A 22,265-nucleotide genomic window follows, 5' to 3' on the forward strand; every position below is an offset into this window, starting at 1 on the left:
CGCAAAAATGTCAGGAAAATATTTATCTATTGAAAAAAGGCAGCTCATCCTTAAGTTGCACGGAAAGGATGGAAAATCTTATGCAGAAATTGCCGCGTTGGTAGATAGCCCACGATCCACCGTTCAAACTGTCATCAATCGTTTTCAGTATGAAGGGCGTGTGAAAAATAAAATCAAATCTGGCCGACCTCCAGCTCTTTCACATGGAGACAAGCTGAAAATTAAGAGAATGGTGGCCACTGATCCTTTTATTAGTGCTTCAAAAATATGTGGACAGATTGCTCTGTGGAGTCAAAAAAGAGTCCACCCCGAGACAGTAAGGAGAGCGATTGCAGATGCCGGGTACAAGTCGCGCACGCCTCGTCGAAAGCCTCTTGTTTGTCTAAGAAATAGAAAAAAACGTTTGGACTTCGCCCGGCAGTATAAAAATGCGCCCAAAGAATTTTGGAGAAAAGTTATCTTTTCGGACGAATCCAAATACAACATTTTCGGGTCGGACGGAAGGATACGTGTGTGGAGGAAGCCTGGCGAAGCCTATAATCCAAATAACACTATTAAGACTGTCAAGCATGGAGGTGGTGGAGTAATGGTATGGGGCTGTATGGCGGCCAGCGGTGTTGGAAACCTGGAAATACTTAATGGTGTGATGGACCATAAGTACTATATTGATATTCTCAAAAGAAATTTAGTACCAAGTGCCGAAAAATTGGGTCTGGCCAGCGATTATTATTTTGTGCAAGACAACGACCCAAAACATACTGCTCTTAACACAAGAATGTACCTGTTGTTCAATACACCACATTTTTTAAAGACGCCGCCACAAAGCCCGGATCTCAATCCTAATGAGCATATGTGGGATAGGCTCGAAAAAAAAATAAGGAACCGCATTATAACTTCAAAACCAATGCTCATCCAGGCTTTACAGGAGGAGTGGGCAAAAACAAAGGAATCTTATACACAACATTTGGTAAATTCGATGCCAGACCGACTGAAAGCTGTTATAAAGAACAAAGGCTATCCCACAAAATATTAAATTTAATTATTTCAAAGTTAATTTAATTAATATGATTTTTTTTCTTTTAATTTTCCTTGCTGTACGAAGACTTTAGTGGAGTCAAATTTGCATTTAAATATGTAAAAACATTGATATGTAAAGAACAATAACGAATATGGAATATATTTATATCTTAAATAAAAGACAATAAATGAATTTAACATATTGCATTTAAATTTTTGTTCTAAAACTTATGGATTAAATTTTCTAGTTCAAAATAGGAAAAATGCTCTGCTGTACGGGGACTTTAGTGGTACACTGTATGTATATTTTTGAATTTTACATGTAAAAGCCTGAGTCACCCAGTGGGCCAATCACCGTGTGTAAGCTGTCATTTTAAAGCCTAAAAATTTGTTGATCAAATGCTTTATAAATTTTTAAAATATGTCAACTGGTTCAAATCGCAACATGAGAAATGGCCCCACTGTGCGCCGACGCTGACTGCAACTTTGACTGCGACTGCGACTGCGACTGCGACAGCGACTGTGACTGCGACGCGTATACAGAAAATGTCGTTCGTTTTTGTTTTTGCTTCTCAAGTTTTGTGAACGCATAAAATAACAAGAAGGAAGGCGACGCATTTTTTTATATGCAGTGCACCGAAGCTTACATACACTACAAGTTGTGTAAACAGGTGCTGTTGAATACTATTTCCCATCACTGTTCTAGTCTCATATGATTTCGAATACACAGAGTATGTTATCAGGTGTGTTCTTGAAATCTCTAGAGTTTTTGAAGAGAGTTGCTTTTAAAAACAACCGTTCGATGTCCAAGATTTAATTTTTTCAAACATATTTTTCAAGTAAAAAAAAAAAAAAATTTACTGCCTCAAATTTACTTCTAGTTTTAACAAAATTATTAGGTTTAAAAAATTAACAATAATCAAAAATCTCAATTTATTTGTATGTGTATCAAAACAATTACCTGGCTGACTGTAAATGCACCTTTGTACATAGTGCATGCTTTTCCCATCAACTTAAAAAGCGACTATAAATAAACTACAATGTTTGAAAAGATAAGATCTGCATTACTTCCTACAATGGCCCCCTTATCAACTTGCATGTTCAAGTGATTATACACATTTTCAGCTCAGAGAATAGCAAAAAAGACTTGTGTGAATAAAATAATAAAAGACATAATAAAAACTAAAGAAAAATTATAAAACTTGCACAAACACTCGCTCGCACACAAAGACGCTCACTCAATTACACTCACAGATACACTCACATATACACAGGCCTACACATTCGCGCATTCGAATGCGGTAATTGCATTTATTGCACGTGTATAATGAACGCTCTTACGCTCTTCTTCTTGCACTCTTTGTCTCTTTGTCTCTCTCTCTCTCGCTCTCTCTCCGCTCTCGCTCTGTCATCTCTTTGATTTGTACTCTGCACTCAAAGCCGCGCTCAAACAGCTACAGCTCAAGAAAGAAGTGCAGCAAAAAAAAAGAAGATGCATGTGTTTGGCTTTCTATGTTGTTACTTTGTTGCCGTTGTTGTTGTTGTCGTTGTTGCTATGTTATTGCCCTGTAAGCGTATGGCGCATGTAGGTTATGGCCAGTGTTGCCAGAATATTGTGGGCTAAAATTGCTAAATTGAAAAGAATAAATTGCTAAAAATAGCTTAAAAAAAATAAAAAATTATATAATCCTATAAAAAAATGCATCATTTTTTTAACAGATTTAGGACTTAAGATAAATTACGTATATTAAACAAATAAAAGTTGTTTAACTTATTTTATTTCAACAGCAATGATATTTTGACAATGTTAATGACATCCTCAACAATATATTCAAAAATTTCGAGCTCTGAAATCTGAAATCCGACATCATTGTACCTCAAAAAGACCTGTGCCCAAAACTTTATGCTGTCGATATAGTTCTTCCATTCGACAAAATTGATTTTCTCATAGCATTTCATTAAATTTTTCAGCTTTTATACAAATTCTAAATCTAGCAATAAAAAGAAAAAATTGTAGTAGCTAAATCATTATATAAAATTGCTAGATTTATAGCTTTATAATTTTTCTAGCTTTTGCAATTAAAAAGGTGGTAAATCTAGCAATAAATGGCAACACTGGTTAGGGCATTCCAAGTGCGACTTTTCGTCGGTAGTTGCATTTGCTTGCGGTTTAACTTTACATTGCGTTGCATTAATGATGACAATAATAATGATGATGATGATACTGTTGGGGCTGAGAACTGGGTGGAGAGTTACGTACATACACACACACACACACACACATATTGGTATATATATGTATATATATATACGTGCATGCATAGGAGAGTGGAGAGGACTCGCTGGCTAGCATCATTTATGGCGCTGTCCCCCACACCACTCTCTCCCCCTCACCCCCTTCACTCCTCCACTCCTCCTCACCCCCTTCACTCCTCCCCGCTGCTTGCCAGCCAGCCTACCTGCTGGGGTAAACTTGTCTATGCGCCTGGTTCTTTTTTAAGCGTTTCGTTCCGTTCCCTGTTCTGTTCTGTTCTGTTCCTCACTCCTAGTTCTCAGCTCCTAGTTCCCAGTTCTCAGTTGCGAGTTCTCCTGTTCCTCTCAGTTGTTGTTGCTGTTGTTGTCGCTGTGTGCTTATCTTTACTGCCGTCGTTTGCCATTGCCAAGTTTTCGTCTAGTTCTGGTTGTTAACAGTGTTGTCGTTTTACCTTTTTTATATAGAGTTAGTTATTTTGTAATTGCAATGCTATTAGCTATAAATCTGTCTATATTACATAGTTATGTGATATTCAGATTGGGTATATTAATATAAACTTTATCAAAAATTTATTGCTCTTAGCGGCGGTTTTGCAAGGAAAATTTTAAGTGACATTTTACAATTTTCATTTTGGTCATACATATGAAAAATACAATTTATTCGATAAATTTCAAGGTACTAATGAGATATTAATGTGTAACTTATTATCGGAATTTATCTATTATAACCTTTCGATAATTTCTTTAGCTATTTGTTTTTGATTAAATTACCTTTATTAACCATTGAAATTCTGGCGACACTGGTCTTGAACTTGGTGGCTCAGGCGCTCTACCTATCCAGCAATACTCTTTCCCCGTAACCCCGTATGCCCCCACGCACTGCTAAGCACACCCACCGCCCACACGCATTTGTGGTTATGGAGAGGAAGTATTTGTTGTTCAACATTTTCATCTGTCTCTTTTGCTTTTGGCTCGCATCCTACGTTGCTTACCCATCATCATCATCATCATAATTACCATGGTTGTTATTGCTCACATAATCATCGTCGTCATCAGAAAAATCATAATCGTCATTATCAGGCAATGTTTATTTTTGGCTTGCTTTAACGCATTCCTGTCCCCAGCATATACACCAAGATAGATAGAGATAGACATACAAACATACAAACATTATATATAGTACATACATGTGTACGAGTATGCATGAATATTATCTGTATCCATATATATTTGCATTCGCAATTTGATTTCTTCTCTGTTTACCATATCCATTTTCGATTTCTTAGGAACTCTTAATATATTTTTCTTTTGTTTTTTTTTTTATTTCGTATTTTTCTCTTTTCTCGTTTTTAATTAATTTTGCGAAACAATAAACCGAAACTTGTGTTGTATATTTTGTTATTATTATTTGGAAAATGTTTACACAATTTGATTGAATGTCATTTCGATATCTGCTTTTGCTTATCGTGCATAGTATTTTTATTTATCGTATACTTGATTTCTCAGGCAGCTGTTTTGAGAGAATTGCGAAAGATACTTGCGATTCCCACTATATTTCTAGCAAGGCTGCAAACCTCCAAAATTTTGTTAAAAGTTCAGTTCGGCGATTCGAACCATAGAGCAAGACATTGGTTCGGTTCGCGAATTGGTTTATATACCCCCCTGAACCCAAGGTTTGCGTTCGAGCCTTGGATCAATTTCATACAAAAAAAAATATTTTTAATTTTATAAATTTGTCTCTTCATTTTGAACTAATTAAATTTTTGTTTTTAAAGAAATCAAATTTTGATGATAATTTAAATTTATTTGAAGATTTAAATATGACTTATTTTAATCCGAAGTCTCAAATAATTGCGTACTATTAGATATCCATAAAATTTATTTAATTATTTTTTTTCGAACTGAACCTTTTATTTTAGAAAGTTGTTCGGTTTAGGTTCGGGTTCTACAAGTAAATAATTTCAAGGTTCGGTTCATCATCTGGTTCAGGCTGCTTGAAAACCCGACCAAAATTGGTTCTACAAGGTTCGGTTCAGAACCGGCTTGCAGCCTTGATTTCTAGCATATTCCAGTGCTGCCATTATTTCATTCTGCTTTAATTTTACTTTTTTATTTTTTGGATTGTTTCTTTACATTGGAGCCACACCTTGTATAACGCATGATGCGATTGTCAATCTTCGACTCTTCCGATATACGATTACGTGCAGATGTACATACATATGTATGTTTGTATATATCATACATTATAAGTACACAAGTGTAGTTATTGTAGGTGTTGAATTTCCACTTCCCTCCATCTCTTTTGCTGTCACTCTATTTCTGTGTATTTAACTTGTATCTTTGTATCTCCATCTACCTATCATATAATAAATATGCACATACATACTATACAATATACGAGGCTCAACTCTTCTTCCGGACCCATTGTTATAACAAGTACATGTAAATTATTGTTCACGTTGTGTGCTCATTGTCGTGAGTTTGTAATTACCACGCACTGTTCGAAATCGAAATGCTCTATCATCAAAACCTACACCCTCATATAAAAGTAGATAAATCGTTGACTAAACTAAATACGAATTAACAACGTACCTACATATCAATTGTATTTTAATGCTGAATCAATTAATCAAATTCGATTATTAATGAAATTTCCGGTATTCTAAATAATTTTCGTGACGAAAAAAATAAATTTCTTTTCAATATAAATAATAATATTTAACTTCTAATTAATTCTAATTCTAATTTAAAATTGTGTCTCCGAAATTACATAAGTATTTCCGAGAAAGAAAACCCTTAACATTTCAGGAGCAGCGACATTTTTTTTGGTTGTCAAAATAATTGATGTAAAAATACATCGAAAAATCGAAAATTCGATATTCGCGGTACCGAGTTTAACTCGCTTATATTTTCGACGATCAAGCGATCCTTGTTGAATGTAAAATGTATCATTATTTGACCTTTATTTTGATTATGCACCAAAATTGGAAAATTCAAATTTTGTTTTGCATCACTGTCCATTTTTTCAATACTTTAACCTTGACGCTTTTTTTTGAGAACTTCAAACTGTCATAACTTAGTCAAATTTTAATAGATTTTTTGCAATATGTCAATTTTTTCATTATTTGGCCTCTATTTTATGAATAGTGCATTTATTCATAAGGAAATCCTTGTAGCGATGGGATGTAAGATAATAAAATTAGAATTTGAATTTTTATACCCTGATCCCATGGATAATGGGCAAGAAAGAATATAATGTGTGTGGCAGAATGTATGTAACGGGCAGAAGGGGGCGTGGCAGACCCCCCAAGGTATATATATTCTTGATCAGAATCAACAGCCGAGTCGATTGAGCTATGTCGTCGATTTCAGAGAACATAAGAGGTAGAGACTTCAAACTTGGTATGTATGATCATGGTTATTTTTGTTTTTGGATCGAAGCACTATATCATATAGCTGCCATAGGAACGATACGTAGAAAATTAAGTTTTAGTATGAAAAAGTTTTTTGTTTGTTGAGATATCTTAAGCAAACTGATAGAAAATGCATTTTACTTGGTTTTGTACATTCTGACCAAATTTGGTTGAATTCGGTTGCATACATCATATAGCTGCCATAGGAACACTTGTTGATTCAGCACCAAAATTAAAAAATTACATTTTTTTTCTATCACTGTCCTATCTTCTTGATGCATCTTCCAAAAAAAGTAATTTTGGAAAACTTGATATTTGTAACTTGATGTATTATTTTCCGATTGATCGATAGCTCAAAACTGCAGGGTTTACTTGATAAAGTTGAAGTTAGCTAAATTTATTATGGCATGCTGTGGAGCCCAACAGCGTTTTCAAAAGATACTTTCTAAGTCAACGACAGCGTTTAGAATTTATCTAGTGCGCGCACACACACACACACACACGCATGGTGTGCATATCTATCAGTTCGCCAACTTTGTCTTCAGTGTCTTGCGATGTGTGTTCTTCAAGTCGTTCAGCCGTTGTTTTCTGTTCTATGTTCTATGCGCTATATTCTATGTATCTATGTATGTGCATTCGTGTTCATTTCTGTTCGCTTGTTGTGTCCGCAAATATGCTCACAAATATTAAATTGTACGTACCACCTCTCTCTTACTCCAACCCAACCCACACCCCCCCCCCTAAACCGCCTTAAGAGCCAGTCACCGTCCGTGCGTTGTATAAATTTTCTGTGGAACTGTACAATAGCTAAATAAAAAAAAAAAAAATAAATAAATAAAGAAAAAAGTTAAAGCACACAGACCAACGACGACGACACAAGAGTTGAGTTAAGTATTAAATGTACGTGCGCTCAACACACACACACACATACACACACACAGTTTCATATTGAAAGTTGCATGTGTATTGTAGTTATGTATGGATATGGATAGTAAGTGTAAGTGGCGTGTATTTGTTTTTCTCGTCTTTTTTTTGTTGTTTTCTTTAATAGTTGTCGGTTGGGCACTTCGACTTAAACACACTGGAAAAAATAAAAAGTAACTTAACTAAACTAAAGCAACGGGCCAACAGGAACAGCAACAATAAAAACAACAACAACAACAGCAGCAGCAGCAGCAATTGAAATAAGAGAAAAATGTTGAGTTTCTTGACTTTTCTGCCACTACTATTTTGTATCAAGGCGCTGTTGCTGTTGCTGCAGCTGCTTGGCTCTCTTTGGCTCTCTCAGTTTGGCGCTCTTAGCATACGCCGTACTGTCTGGCCGGCAGCAGTAGTTGCTGCGCTGCTGCTGTGCTGCAGCTGCGATTGTTGCTGCTGCTGCTGTTGCTTTTTGTCTTCTATTATCCATGTTCGTTTTGGTTTGGTATAAATTGTAATATTTCCTCATATGTAAACCGCGAGCAACGTTAACGTCAACGTCAACGTCGACGTCAACGCCGACAGCGACAGCGTTAAAGTTGTATTTGCTGTTGTTGTTGTTGTTGTTATGATTGTGCTGTTTGCTGTTGCTGTTTTTCTTTACTATGGTTTCAATTTTATTTAATTTTATTTTAAACTCTAAACAAAAGACTCAAACTGAGCTGAGCTGCAGACTCGACTTGGACATGGACACACACACACACTTACATAGACATCACAATGAATGCTAATGGCTGAAAGGAGAGGGAATGTGATGGGTGAAGGGGGGGGGGGTGGAGGAAGGAGGGGTAGCGATTGAATGTAGTACCATATGCGGGTAGGGCATAAATACAATCATGCTTAGGTTATGAATGCATGCATGTGTATGTGTTTTAAATTATACAGATATCCATACATGTGAATACAACATACATATGTATGTACGTGTATAGTTATATTCAGAGACAAGAAAAAGAGAGACGCCGGCATGGAGACGGGAATTATACGTACAAGTACTCGTCGCACAAATATGTATTGCAAATTGGTTGGGTTTTCAGTTCCAGTTTCCAGGTCGTTGCTAGTGTCTCTTTAGCGGTGTGTGTGTGTGTTTGTGTGAGTATCTCTCTTTTTTCTTTGTATGTGTGTGTAATGTTTGCGTAGTTATTGCATGTTCTTATTTCTATTTGAGGCTGACTGCAGTTTCTAGATCTTATGATTTTTCCTTCTTCCCATCGCGATCCCAGCAAACAGACGTGCGAGCGAGCGAGAGAGCGAGACAACGAGCGCATCCAAATTTGACTTTGCCATTTTTGCTGCTGCTGTTGTTGTTGTTGTTGTTTTTATTTCATGTGCGTTCTCTTCTCTCAATGCTGTTGTTGTTTTTGTTGTTGTGCTTGATTTCCATCATTTGAATAGTACAAGAAGTTGTTTTGTCATATGATCTGCTGTGTTTGTGAACTGGTTCAGGCATTTCACATTCCAGGCTCTTTTTTCTAAATTGAATTTCAGTTGGTATTTTATAGTGATTCGAATGCATTCTGATCAGATTGTACTTCTACGGCTTTAGAGTATATTTTTGGTTGAATTTTAACAGTTTGGAATAAACAAATAGCGAGTTCCTGGTAAAAATGTAATTTGATTTCATAAGCTTTTAAGAACAAGTTAAAAGTTGAAATATTTTTTTTTTTTAGTATATTTGTTTGGCCTGGTTACTAGTTATTAATTTTTAAATATGTTATAAATATAATTTGGTGTTTAGTATTTATATCTTGAAAACTTTTGAATATTTTTTTAAAATTACAAAAGCATAGCATAAAAACTTTAAATTAAATTTAAAGAAAAAAAATTTTAAAAAATAAGCCAAATCGAAGAAATTGTAATGTGCAAAATTTGGAGAGATATACCTCATTTGCATAAAATGCATTTTAAATAAATGTATCTATTGCTTAAAATATACCAATAATTAAAAAATTTGTGGAAATTTGAAATGTATTTTTATGTCTCCGAAATGTATTTTTGTGTCTCCGAAATGTTTCCGAAAAATTAAATCATATTCAATTCAATTCATACAAATTTATGAAATAATAATTGAATGTAAATTTTATATTTACTTATTTTTATCATAGTTTTGTATTTAGTTCATCCAGATAAATTTTCTCAGGTTTAAGTATTTTTTGAACTCTAATCTTATTTGCGATCATTGTCCAATAAGATTTATTTGTAAGAATTCTTATGGGCAGAAAGTATTGTAAGCATTTGAGATGGTTTTTTTTTATGTTTTATTTAAATACCTAAGGCACTCTCTCGACACACGCACACACCCACACACACGCACACACATCAGTTCATATACCATCCTTGAACTTTATGTCTATTGCCAGCTGCATTCGGTATTGCATTCATTGCAGGATGTATTGCCCTTGGCATTTTGCGTAGTTTTGTTCTTACCTTAACCCCCCCTCCCCTTCCCTCCTTTGCATTGCCCACCAAACCACTTGTGCTCCCTTTGACCGTCCTTGCTTACCCTTTACAACGCACACACACACACACACACACACACATAAGCGTGTATATCAAAAGAGAGATGTAGCTAGATAGTAGAGTCAGTGAGAGAGCGAGAGAGCTCATAACGATGAGAGAACATGAATTTATCGTTGTAGTTTCTGTGGCGCGGTTAACCTCACCTCACCTCTTGGCGTTCTCTTCACCTACCTCCCTCCCTCCCTTTGGCCAGCTAGTTCCACTTGCCCAGACGTCATCCGGCTTCATAGAGTTTATTTTATTTCGTTTCGTTACGATTTTTGCTATTATTTATTTGTTCGCTTCTCTCTCTCTCTCTCTGAGTATGTGTGTGTGTGTGACTGTTTTTAAGTTTTGTGTTTTTTTTTAGTTTCGACTTGTTTTCTTTTGTGTAATTTTATTTACGTTTGCGCTCGCGCTTATGACTGTTTGTGTATGTGTGTGTATCAAGTTCGTATCTTTGTGTGTGGCTACGACAGTAAGAATTGTATTACCGTTGTTGTTGTTGTTTCTGAATCTACACAATAATAAAATATAGAAAGAAAAAAAAACCTCAAATATAGATTGAGTTGCTTGAAGGTGACAAAGAGGGGTGCATGGCCTGTGGAGGGTGTGGGGTGATAGTGGAAGGGGCGGAGGGGGGGTAGGTTTATTATATCTGTGTGTGCGTGTTTTTATTTTCTTGAATTTCAATTTTCTGTGTGTGTTTTTATATTCTCTTTTCCTACTTTTATTTATTTAGTTTTCGTCGACGTTTGATTTTTTGTTCGTTGATGTGTGTGTGTGTGTGTTTTTTCATCTTTTTATACTACTATACTACATATACATATGCTAGTAGATATATTTATTTATTTGTTCGTCTTTCTCATTATTAATAAATAGTTTCTTGTTCTCTATATTCATTTTCAGTACCCAAATCACCGTCAATCCAGTCGCGTGACCGTTTTTCCGCCACTCTATGTGCATGTGCATGCGTGTGTGTGCGCTTTTATTTATTTATTTTGATTTTTGGTCACATTAAAGTGAACATCGTAGAGTTGCCACTTGTTGAACTCTATACATTTGAAGTCGGGAGTCTTTTTTCGCCCAATGTCGACGCAGCGGGAACGTGGATAACAACAGGAAGATAAGGAGCAAGAGCGAGAGTGTAAACGAGAGTGGAGAGAGAGAGAGAGAGAGAGGAAAGCAGCGTGTGTGCGAAAAGAGAGGCCAGAGACGCCAGAGAGGAAGTTCTGGCATGCAGCTGGCTGGCTGGCCGGCTGGCTGCTTTTACGCCTCCTCTCCAACACCAACACGAACACGAACAACAACACCAACACCAACATCGACAACAATTCAAATAGCGATTCCCATTCCAAATCCCATTCCTGTACCGTTGATAACCACGATCACGGCATTATCATCATCAGCGTCTCCATTGCGGGACATTATCATCATCTCCGATTCAGATTCCGGTTCCGATTGCGATTCGCATTGCAACGGCTTGACAATCAGCTCGTGATTGGCGGATTTGATTCTTCAACATGGACAACGAGATATGCAATCCACAACTATGTCGCATTTGCATCACATCGCACACAAACTCCATGCAAATGATTTCCATTTTCGGCGAGGATTCACTTTGGCAGAAGATCACCACATTGGCGGATGTCAAGGTGAGCTAATATCCTGAATTAATAAAAATAAAAAGTCGAAAAGTTATTGAGAAACATTTTGATAAAACATGATATAATGGAGGGTATCCAAAAAGAAGATTGAAAATATATATATGTACAGGCTATATATAATTATTAGATATTTATATTTACCATCATGTGCGTTTTACAAATCTCTACAGTCTACAGATTTATAACAAGATCAATTAAGTAAATAGATAGACGTTTTTGAAAAATATTCTAATATATTATTTTCTGAAATTAACTATCAAATCTCAGCAAATCCTGTTCCGAGTATTCATTTTTCGGAGTCACACAAATGGGAGCCATACATTTATTTCGAACTTCAACAACATATTTTTATTTTTGACATATTTTATGCAATTAATAAATTTATTTAAAATGTATTTGTTGCCTTTTTATTGAATTTTGAAATAATTTAAATTTATTTCAATCAGCTTTTTTCAAATCTCAACAAATATGTATTTTGAAATCTAAAGGTAACCAAAGTTGGCTTTAGGAGCACTTTTAGTTTGTTTGAGATTTATAGTGCTATTTGTTATGAGATCGGATATGAGCGTTAAAGAACCGTAGGTGATTTAGAAACTGTGGTAGATCATGGAAACAGCATTTGTATGTATTTAACCACGTTACTTAAAATAGCTCACCACTTTTCGAATTTACAACTAAGAAGTAACAGAAGAAACATGCAGTTTAATTAAAAAGATAACAAAATGTATCTTAAAAATCACGTATCTTAGTTTAGTTTAAGTTTTAGTATTTTATTTTCTTAAAGCATTTGGAATTCTCTGTGGAATTATAAGTCTTAAATAAAAACTTGGTGTAATTTTTTTATATTTCATATTTATGCAATTATTTAAATAAAAAAAGTAGAGTCCAATGCTAAACAATTAAATTCAATAATATTTAAAATTGTTTATGAACTAACAATATAATTTGATAATGTATAAGGGTATTTTGTTGTTTTGAAAACTTTTAACGTGTATAGGGGTATCTTGTTTCAATTCTGCGGATACGAACTATCGAATCGGTAATAATGTTATGCATTTGTCACGCTTTTGCTAGGAATGTCATTGACAACATTTGAAATAATGTGCATTCCACTGAGAACAACAACATCAGAAAATGTTTGTGCCTTCTCTCACTTTCTGCCCCTCTGTCTTTGTCTCTCTATTTGTATCTTTCTGTTGCAAAGAAGTTGTATCTGTATAACGTGATATATACAACTGTATATAGCACTCGTATTAACATATTTCATAGAATACTCACAATTCACAACATTTGTATCTTTTTCACAGTAACTGACATTAAAACAAATCCAACAACAACAACAACAGCAACGGCAAACAAATAAAAAAGAAACGTTTCGTTTGCTTTTTTTATACGTATTTTTGTTTGTTTTGTTTTGTGTTGTATTGAGTTGAGCTTCGTTGGGTTTAGCATACAATATTTAACGAAGGAATCATATTTATTTTTCCAATTTATTTTTTTTTATTCATTTTTATTTTATGTACCATTTATGTACATATGTATAAATTCTTATGGAATTTTTTGTTTCTTGTTTCGTATTAAGTTTTCTTTCGTTTTGCAGCTTTTGTAAAATAATTTACCGTTTGAATTGCTGCTTTTAGTGCTTTTGTTTGTCGTAGTCTCTCTCTCTCTCTATTTTTTTTTTCTCTGTTTGCCTCTCTCAAACTCGCACACACACACTTACACAAACTATTTCATATGGGAATGTATAATTCATATGTTTGGTTTAATTCCATAAATTTTTCTTTTACAATTTTGTGCTGGCGTTTCTTCTTCTTCTTCATCATTTTCTGCTTCTACCGCTTCGACTTGATTCTCTCACACAGCCTGAGAGAGTCGAGAGCAAACGAGTGCAAGCGCAGGCAGTCGCGTTCTCTCTCTCTCTCTCTCACTCACTCCCTCTCTTTATTCACTTAGTCGGCTTAGACGTTCGTTGGCCCCCAATGGGGCGGGACGACGACACGATGATGATGATGATGATGATGATGGCGAGGACGGAGACGAAGACGAAGACGTGGACATAGACGAAGGAGATGAAGACGTCGACGGGAACTCTTGTCTTACTCTCCGCCTCCTCCTTCCCGTCAACAGTTTGCCGCCGCTTGAATTTTTATTTCATTCCATTCATGTATTATTTTGCTTCTTGTTGTTGTTGCTTTGTTTTATTATAATTTTTTTTTTTTTTTGTGTAATTTTTCCTGAATGTGAAATGTTTTCTGGTTTGCCCGTTCAATTTGAGCGGCTTAGTTTTATTCATTTTTATTCAGTTTATTCATTTTTCATTTCTCATTATTCATTTTCTTTTTCATTTCGTATTTCTTATTTGCTTTATTTTTTTTTCGTCTTTTTATGTTTTTATTATTATTTGAGTTATTTTTCTTGTGTATTGTTTGTGTTTATGGGCCAAGTCTTTGGAAATATGAGATCGCAACGGATCGCGTTTATTCAACATATATACATACATTTGTACATATCTCTATACACATACCACATAGATACATTTGTATTTATGTACATACATTTATCTGTACAATTATTTCTAGGTACATATTTACCTAGCTCTGCTAATTTTTGTTTAAACAAGATTTCTTAAAACTCAACTGTATATAACGACTTGTAGTACTTGTGTATATGTATCTATATCGTATTTATTTCTAGATTATTACGATCATTAGAGTACAATTTTATACTCTTATCAAAAAAAGTACACGGTTCTTTTTTTGTTTCAAATTGTTGAAATGAATTTTTCATTCTATAAAAGTCTATATTAATCAAAAGCATTCAATTATTATCGCTGTTTGAAGTAAGATGATGAGATATAGATACAATGGATGATCTATCTCGCTCGAAGCTGCACAGATAAAAAATATGTTTGTTCTCGACGTTCTTATAACTATTATATTATTATTAATATTTTATTTTGTAAGAAGATTAATTGTTTTAAGGACTTTCGGCTTATAAAAATCGTTAACAAATTCTTAAAATAAGAGAGATCATTTTTATTATAAAATTTTGTTTCCTTGTATTTTTTCTTTTAAAGTTTTTTTTTTTAATAAAATAAATGATTAGGATCTATGAATCTTCTTGATTTTAGAAACCGGCTTATTTCTATTTGTCAAAGTACATCCCTACCGAAGTTGGTTCAAATCGGACCACTATCTCATATAGCTGTCATAGGACCGATCGGGCGAAAATCAAGTCTTAGTATGAAAAACTTTTTCTTTTCTGAGATATCGTAATCATACTGACAGAATATGCTTTTAAGTTTGTGTTATACTTCCTTACCAGCTCAAATCGGTTTACTATACCATATAGCTGCCATTAAAACAAGTAGTCGAAAATGTAATACAGCGCTTTTTCCATAGTAAGTACGGGGTCTCCGACAGTCGAGAATGCTCGACTGTAGCTCCGTCCAACTAGTTTTTCTTGTATCGTTTTTATTCAAAATTTGACAATTTTGTATGTTACGGTCTTTCATAAAAAATTTAACTATCAATCTCAATTTCATAAATTACTTAAGATGAACAATCCCCAGTGAGTTGTTGATTTTTTTAAAAAATCGATTTAATCAACTCGATAGATCGTCAAAAAAATCATCGAGTTGAAGTACTCGGTAGATCGCATCCGCGAAAATCGAGTTGTGGATATTTCGACATATTCTTACATCACTATTTATAACTAATTAAAATAGAGTTCAAGTTAAGGAAATAGATCTTGCATGGTTTACCTTGGCTAAGATAAGTTTCTAGAATTGAGTCAGAGGGTTAAAAAAGAGCTGCTCAATTCTGGGAGAAATTACCCTGAACCAATCTACAACTAATAAAGTATATATCATTTATTTGGACCTTTCAGATCACCAAGAACGACACGCTGCCACAACAGGTGTGTGTGAATTGTGCAAAGACGGCGATCTCGGCGTGTTTGTTCAAGAAGAAGTGCGAGGATGCGGATAACTTTTATCGCCAACAGTTGCTGATTAAGAAGATCGAGGGGCACAGCGGGGGCGGTGGTAGCGATGCTGCAAAGGAGGAGGAGACGCTGACAGAAGAGGCAGCTGAAAAGGGGCATGGGAAGGGGCAGTTGAAGAGCAGTGGAGGCAGCGGAGGGAGCGGCAGTGTGGCAAGCAGCAGTAGCAGCGGCAGCGGCAGCAGCAGCGCCGGCAGCAGCTCCAGCAGCAGCAGCAGCTCCGACGACGATGAGGAGGAGGACAACGAGACGAATGCCAATGGAGCAGCTCCTGGAGAAGCCGATGTTGATGGCATTGGCAATGACAATGACAATTTGGATTGCAATGACAATGTGGATGGCGATGGCGATGGCGATGTGGATGGCAATGTGAGCGATGCCAGCGAGGCACAGACAAGTGCCCAAAATGGACATGTGAATGGGCAACAGCTGTTGGATCCACTTGAGGATGATATGGAGCCGCTGGAGGATCGCCTGCATCATGACGATTGCAATGAGCAGCTTCTGCAGCAGGATGCACATGAGGATGGTGAGATGCCGGAGCATGTGGCATTCAATTCGATACGCCTGATGCAGGAGTATATGCAACAGCGTATGAATAAGTTCCCCAATGGCAACAATGGCCGTCATATTGATGCCTCCCATCATCCGCACGATGTTGATGACGATGATGATGAGGATGAGGAAATGACGCTGCCATTAATACCAGAGATTGAGCTCATCACACCATCCGATGATCCGTCAATGATCTCGCCCAATGATCCCAATGCCAGCGACATTCCCAATGGCAACACGTCCATGCATCCGGTTGTTGGAGGCGTACGCGGATTTCAGTGTCCACACTGTTATCTGGTCTTTGAGATGAAGCAGATACTCAAGGCGCACATGCAGAGTGTCCACGGTGCCCCCGGGCCCGTCTATGAGTGCACCAATTGCCGCAAGACATACTTCTATAAGCGATTCCTCGAGAAGCACATCCGTCGTGGTCGTTGCGTCAAAAAGCGACGCAATCAGACGTAAGTACAGTAGACACTCTCATTCATTTACTACTTCTTCAAATTGCAAATTATCACATTTTAATCCACTACAAATTGTATCTTATAACTGACATTTTAACTAAACTCAAACTTCTAAAAAAGCTTCATAAATTATACTATAAATTAACTTATTTTTTTATTACTTTATTATTTCTTGTAATACATGAAAATTATTAAAAACGAAATTTTCACTCATAGACAACTCTCAATTTGCGAGCCAGTTTTAAGAACTTTGTATTTCCGTCTAAAAAACTGTTCCAAAATATAAAGAAAAATGGCATTTCCAAATATCTAAAAACTAGGGATGAGTAGGGATTGTGGAAAGTAAAAGAAGGATAGTTTACCTGTACAGTTATATAGTTTTTTTTTTATTTTTTATCATAGACCATAACGATTTCAATTTTGTTAATTTTTTGTTAATCTGTTATTTAATAATTTATTGATTTTTGTTATACAATTTATAACAATGAAAAGTGTCAACTTTATTTAAAGTGAATATTCAATAGTTTTTTATCTGCCCGAGTTTATTTAATATCACCAATATTCTTCTAAGCTTGGACTCCATTTCAATGATTTGCTTTGCTCCTTACAGTCGTCCCATGCAGTGCTCCGATTGCCATGTCCTCTTTCCCACCGGCCATCACCTGGGCTGGCACAAGCGCACCGGTTGCCCCTCCAAGGCGGCCAAAATGTAAGCAATAATCGTGAATAAATTAACAGATCTTTAAGTAATATTTATGTATTCCAATTCTAGGCCATTGCAGCAGCTCTTCAAACAGAACATTGTGCAGTTTAACAATTTTCCCAAACGCCTGGCAGCTCGCAAACCGCCGCCGGATAATGGTGCACTGCATCTGAACAATCGCAAGTGAGTATCTAGACTGTTAAGAATCAGTAAGGTTACAAGAGTATTATATAACTAGTCGGAATGGCTACAGGCGAGATCCCGACCATAGGATACCCGTTACTTACTTCAATACACGTAAAAGTACTTTAAAAAAAATACATGTTTTGCTCTGAAAACTTTAATTCGCCATAGCTGCCGTTCTACTTGTCTGATCTTGATGCGATTCAGTGGGATAATAGATAATACTAATAGATAACTTTAGTTACCACAAAAAACGTATTATCTTAAAAACTGTGGGTGTGGTCGCTTTTCGCGATTTGCGGCGGCGGAGGGGGTCGTAGTCTAAATTTGAAAAAAACTTGATCTGCGTGGGGTATATAGAAGTCTGTGTGCCAAATTTGGTTACGCTACCTCTTATAGTCTCTGAGATCCCTTTGTTCATACAGACGAACAAACAGTTTTTCTCGTTTTACGGGAGTATAGGGAGGCGTGGCTTAAATTTGAAACAAACTTGATATGCGTGGGGTATATAGAAGTCCGTGGGTGATCTCTTTTTCTTTGGTATCTCTTTTTCTTATAGTCTCTGAGATACTTTTGTTAATACAGACAGACAGACGGACAGACGGACATGGCTATATTGACTCGGCTATTGATGCTGATCAAGAATATATATACTTTATAGGGTCGGAGATGCCTCCTTATCCCTGTTACATGTTTACCCTTACAATATACCCTTTTACTTATCTTTTAAGTAACGGGTATAACAAGCAGAGGGAGCTTGAGCTTATTAAGTATACAGTATTGGCCAAAACTTAAAAAAAACCCTTGGTAATTTTTTTTAAACGATATTTTTTTATGATGACAAAGTTTTTAATTTTTTTTTTCTTTTATTTTTTATTTATGTCTTTACTTTCGATCCATCGATGTTTTGTACTTATTTTATATTGATCATTAAGTAAATATGGCATTTAGTTTGTAAAACACGACAAAGGAATTTTAACTTATGTTGTTAACTTTTACCTTTACTCTATTTTCACGTTTACAAACATTCGAGTGTTTTTAAATCAAAATTTTTGGTCTCTTAACAATAATTTTTTCTGGAAATATTATATATAGTCATATATTATTGGTATTAACATTATCAAGTCACACTCGACTGCTGCTTTGAGTTTAATTAATGAGTTATGCCTCTCCAATTTAGAATCAGCCTGACGAACAAGCGCAAGGGACGCACTCGCATCAAGTTGGATGCCAAGAAGATTGCTCTGGCCAAGCAGCTGATCCTCCGGGAGGCGACGACGACCGTTATTGCAAATGAATTGAATATATCACGCACATTTGCCTGGCGCTTACGCAAGAGTCTCGTCAATGGGGTTAGTCTGCATGAACGTGTCGTCGATCAGGCGACCGAGGAGCAACAGCAGCAGCAGCAGCAACAATTGCAGCTGCAGCAGCAACTACAACAGCAGCAGCAACAACAGCAGCAGCAGCAACAACAGCAACAACAGCAGCAACTGCAACAACAGTTGGAGGAACGCGAGCGTCAACAGCATCTATCGTTGCCTTATGGCCATCTTGGACTCGGCCTTATCAAGGAGGAGCAGGTGGACAGCGATGATGAGCAGCATGTTGGCTTAACCATCGATGATGATCTCGATCCAGAGATCGATGGCGATGCTGATGGTGTTGTCAATGGCGCTGGCGAGATCGGAGCTGAGGAGACGGCGGGCTATGCCGGTGACAATGATGATGTCTGCGGTCTTCTGCACAATGGCTACGACATGCGTGCCCAGATGGAAGATGTGCACAGTCCCATGCCAGATGCCTCGGATATGGATCATGAGCATCGCTCGAAACGTGATGTCTCCATGTCGCCTCCACCGATGCTGCCCGCACGTGCCGATGTTGAGGCGTATCAGCGTCTCTTGGCGGAGTCCCAACGTTTTCCCCACATTGTCAATGCTCAGCAGTTGCAGTTGCAGCAGCAGCAGCAACAGCAACAGCAACAACAGCAGCAACAGCAACAGAAGGTCGCACATAATGGCACGCTTCCAATGTTGACGCGTTATCCGCCCGCCGTTGTCTCGGCAGCCAAGTAAGTTCGATAATTAATAATCGATAAACGATAACATGCAATCGATAACGGGCAACAAGTAATCGATAGTCGATAACGTTTAACCTTTGTAAATAAACAATAAGTCGATTTGCGTTTAGTTTAACTCGATACATTTTTTGGCTTTCAATCGAGTTGATTTTATCGATTTTTATAAAAATCTGTTTTCTTTATCGTAGTTCATTTGCAAATAAATTATTATTATTTTTTTGTAACTTGGTGCATTGTGGTCTGATATGTCGAAAACACGATTTTTTTGTCGGTTTTACATTATGATATAGTAAAGTTTGGATTTACATTACTAAACCTTTGACTCATACATGGACATTGAAAAAAATTTGTTATCGATTGTCGTTACCCGATAATGATCGATAATCGATATACTGAAGTCGATAACATCTAACTCGTTTAAGGTCAATTAAAATGCGTCTCAATTGTCATTTACTTAAATTTGTTGTAAATATTTCTTTTCATATATTTTTTGTACTTATTAAAGAATAGCAGATAATTTTCTTGATAATTCTTTCTCTCTCTTTTCCTTCCCTACCTCTTTCTGCATATGTCACCTATCTAATGGATTTGTTTTTGCTATCTTTTCAGTCATGCTTTGCCCGTCAATCTGTCCCTGCGCTCCATGCCGCCAATGAACAGCAACGAGAGGTAAGTCGAATCTTTTATCTCTCTCTCTCTCTCTTTCTGTCTGTAAATATGTGTGTTCTCCCTCTTACTGATTCTCTCTCTCTCTTTTGCAGTAATGGCAGCACTAGCAGCAATGCAACGGCACCTGCCCAGCAGCAACACCATCATCAGCAGCAGCAGCAACAACATCAACATCAACAACATCAACAGCAACAACATCAACAGCAACAGCAACAACAACAGCAACAGCAACCGCTGTCACAGATCCATCAACCCGGAAAGAAACCTCGCAAACCGAATGTCTTCATTGATGATGAGAAATATGCAATGGCCAAGTTGCTGGTGGCCCAAAACTCATCGACAATGGAAATAGCGCGTGCATTGAATGTCTCACAGATGACGGCCTGGAAGGTGCGTGATGCCATATTGAAGGGGGTGCCCCTCTCCTATCGCAACAAGCGTTCCGAGGGCAGGGACGATATGCGTCTAAGCGAGGCAGCGGCAATTGCGGCCAAGGAGCAACAGCAGCAGCAACAGCAGCAGCAGCAACAACAGCAACAACAACAGGAGCAACAGCAGCAGCGTCATCAACAGGAGCTTCAACGTCAGCAGCAGTTGCAGGAATTGCAGCAGCAACAATTGCTGCTTAAGCAACAGCAGCAGCAACAGAAGCGTCAGCAGCAGCAACAGGAACTACTGTTGCAACAGCAACAGCAGCAACAACAACAACAGCAGCAGCAGCAGCAGCAACAACAATTGCGTCACACACCAGCAGACACATCACATTATCAGCAACAACAACAACAACACAATGGTGGCAAACAGTTACATCCACGTCGCCGGTTGAAGGCCGCCGAGCGTGAGCTGCGCGACAAGGAGATCACACGCGAAATACTCGAACTGATCAAGGAGGACAGCAACATCCAGTACTGGAAGGTGTCCGCCCGTCTTGCAGAGAAGGGCATCAATATATCACCGTCATCCGTTTGCCAGAAACTCAAATCGATGGGCATTCATCGACGTTGGAAGCCTGGCGATAAGCCACCAATGTTGGCCATCAGTCAACTGAAGGCAGCAACTGTTGCTGCTGCCGCGGCGGCAACACTGGCAGCCAATGGTGGCAACTTTGCTCTGCCCAATGGCGTCAATGTTGTTGGGGGCGTGGGGGCCATTGTTGATGAGGCCTATGAGCAGCAGCAGCTCGATTTGGGCGTACCACATTTTCTCAGTGCCTTTACGCTGCGATAACGCAAACGATAACGCAACCGATAACGATAACTGAACTGAACTGACGGTAACTATGACGAAATGACGTTAGAGATAAAACAACTAACTATAACAATAGCTGCGCAACATTATAAACAACCCCTTTTCAGAAGCTTCGCATTTTTCAACATTTTTAAACATTTGCTTTTTTTGTAAAATGTGAAACTGCAAATTTTATTGTTTTTTTTTTTAATCATGTCATGTCAGGCAATTGTATTGATTAGATTTAGATATTTTTTTTAAAGACATATTTTATTTTATATATTTTTTTGGCTTTTCACGATAAAATGTTATGCTGTAACCATTTATATTTTTCAAATCAGCTTCAAATATGTAAATGATGAATGCTTTTCATATTTTTTTAGAATTTTTTTTTTACATTTTTTTTCTTATTTATTAAAGTGATTTTTTAAAATTTTTTTAAATGTTAAAGTACAATAATGTGTAAACGGTGATGTACACACGATTGTATGTATTATATCGTGATAAACCTTTTTTTAATTTATATAATTTTTTAATATAACTGAAAAC

At 36.8% G+C, this 22,265-nt stretch overlaps 2 protein-coding genes across 2 annotated transcripts in view; one reads left to right on the top strand and one right to left on the bottom strand.

Annotated features, from left to right (window-relative positions):
* The window catches only part of LOC117783246 (putative uncharacterized protein DDB_G0271606), a 27,099-nt gene extending 18,072 nt beyond the window's left edge, over positions 1-9,027 (bottom strand). The window contains exon 1 of the mRNA XM_034620542.1: positions 9,010-9,027. The gene's annotated coding sequence lies outside the window, so the exon portion shown is untranslated. The remainder of the gene's footprint in view (positions 1-9,009) is intronic.
* The window catches only part of LOC117783238, a 26,490-nt gene extending 4,704 nt beyond the window's left edge, over positions 1-21,786 (top strand). Inside the window, exons 2-8 of the mRNA XM_034620528.1 lie at positions 11,070-11,815; positions 15,719-16,848; positions 17,462-17,560; positions 17,624-17,737; positions 18,918-19,811; positions 20,430-20,489; positions 20,582-21,786. Of these exons, the coding sequence (XP_034476419.1) occupies positions 11,684-11,815; positions 15,719-16,848; positions 17,462-17,560; positions 17,624-17,737; positions 18,918-19,811; positions 20,430-20,489; positions 20,582-21,716 (3,564 nt within the window). The 5' untranslated portion in view covers positions 11,070-11,683 and the 3' untranslated portion in view covers positions 21,717-21,786. The remainder of the gene's footprint in view (positions 1-11,069; positions 11,816-15,718; positions 16,849-17,461; positions 17,561-17,623; positions 17,738-18,917; positions 19,812-20,429; positions 20,490-20,581) is intronic.
* Positions 21,787-22,265: the final 479 nt, after the last annotated feature.

The sequence above is a fragment of the Drosophila innubila genome, chromosome X, assembly GCF_004354385.1.
Source record: "Drosophila innubila isolate TH190305 chromosome X, UK_Dinn_1.0, whole genome shotgun sequence".
NCBI lineage: Eukaryota > Metazoa > Arthropoda > Insecta > Diptera > Drosophilidae > Drosophila > Drosophila innubila.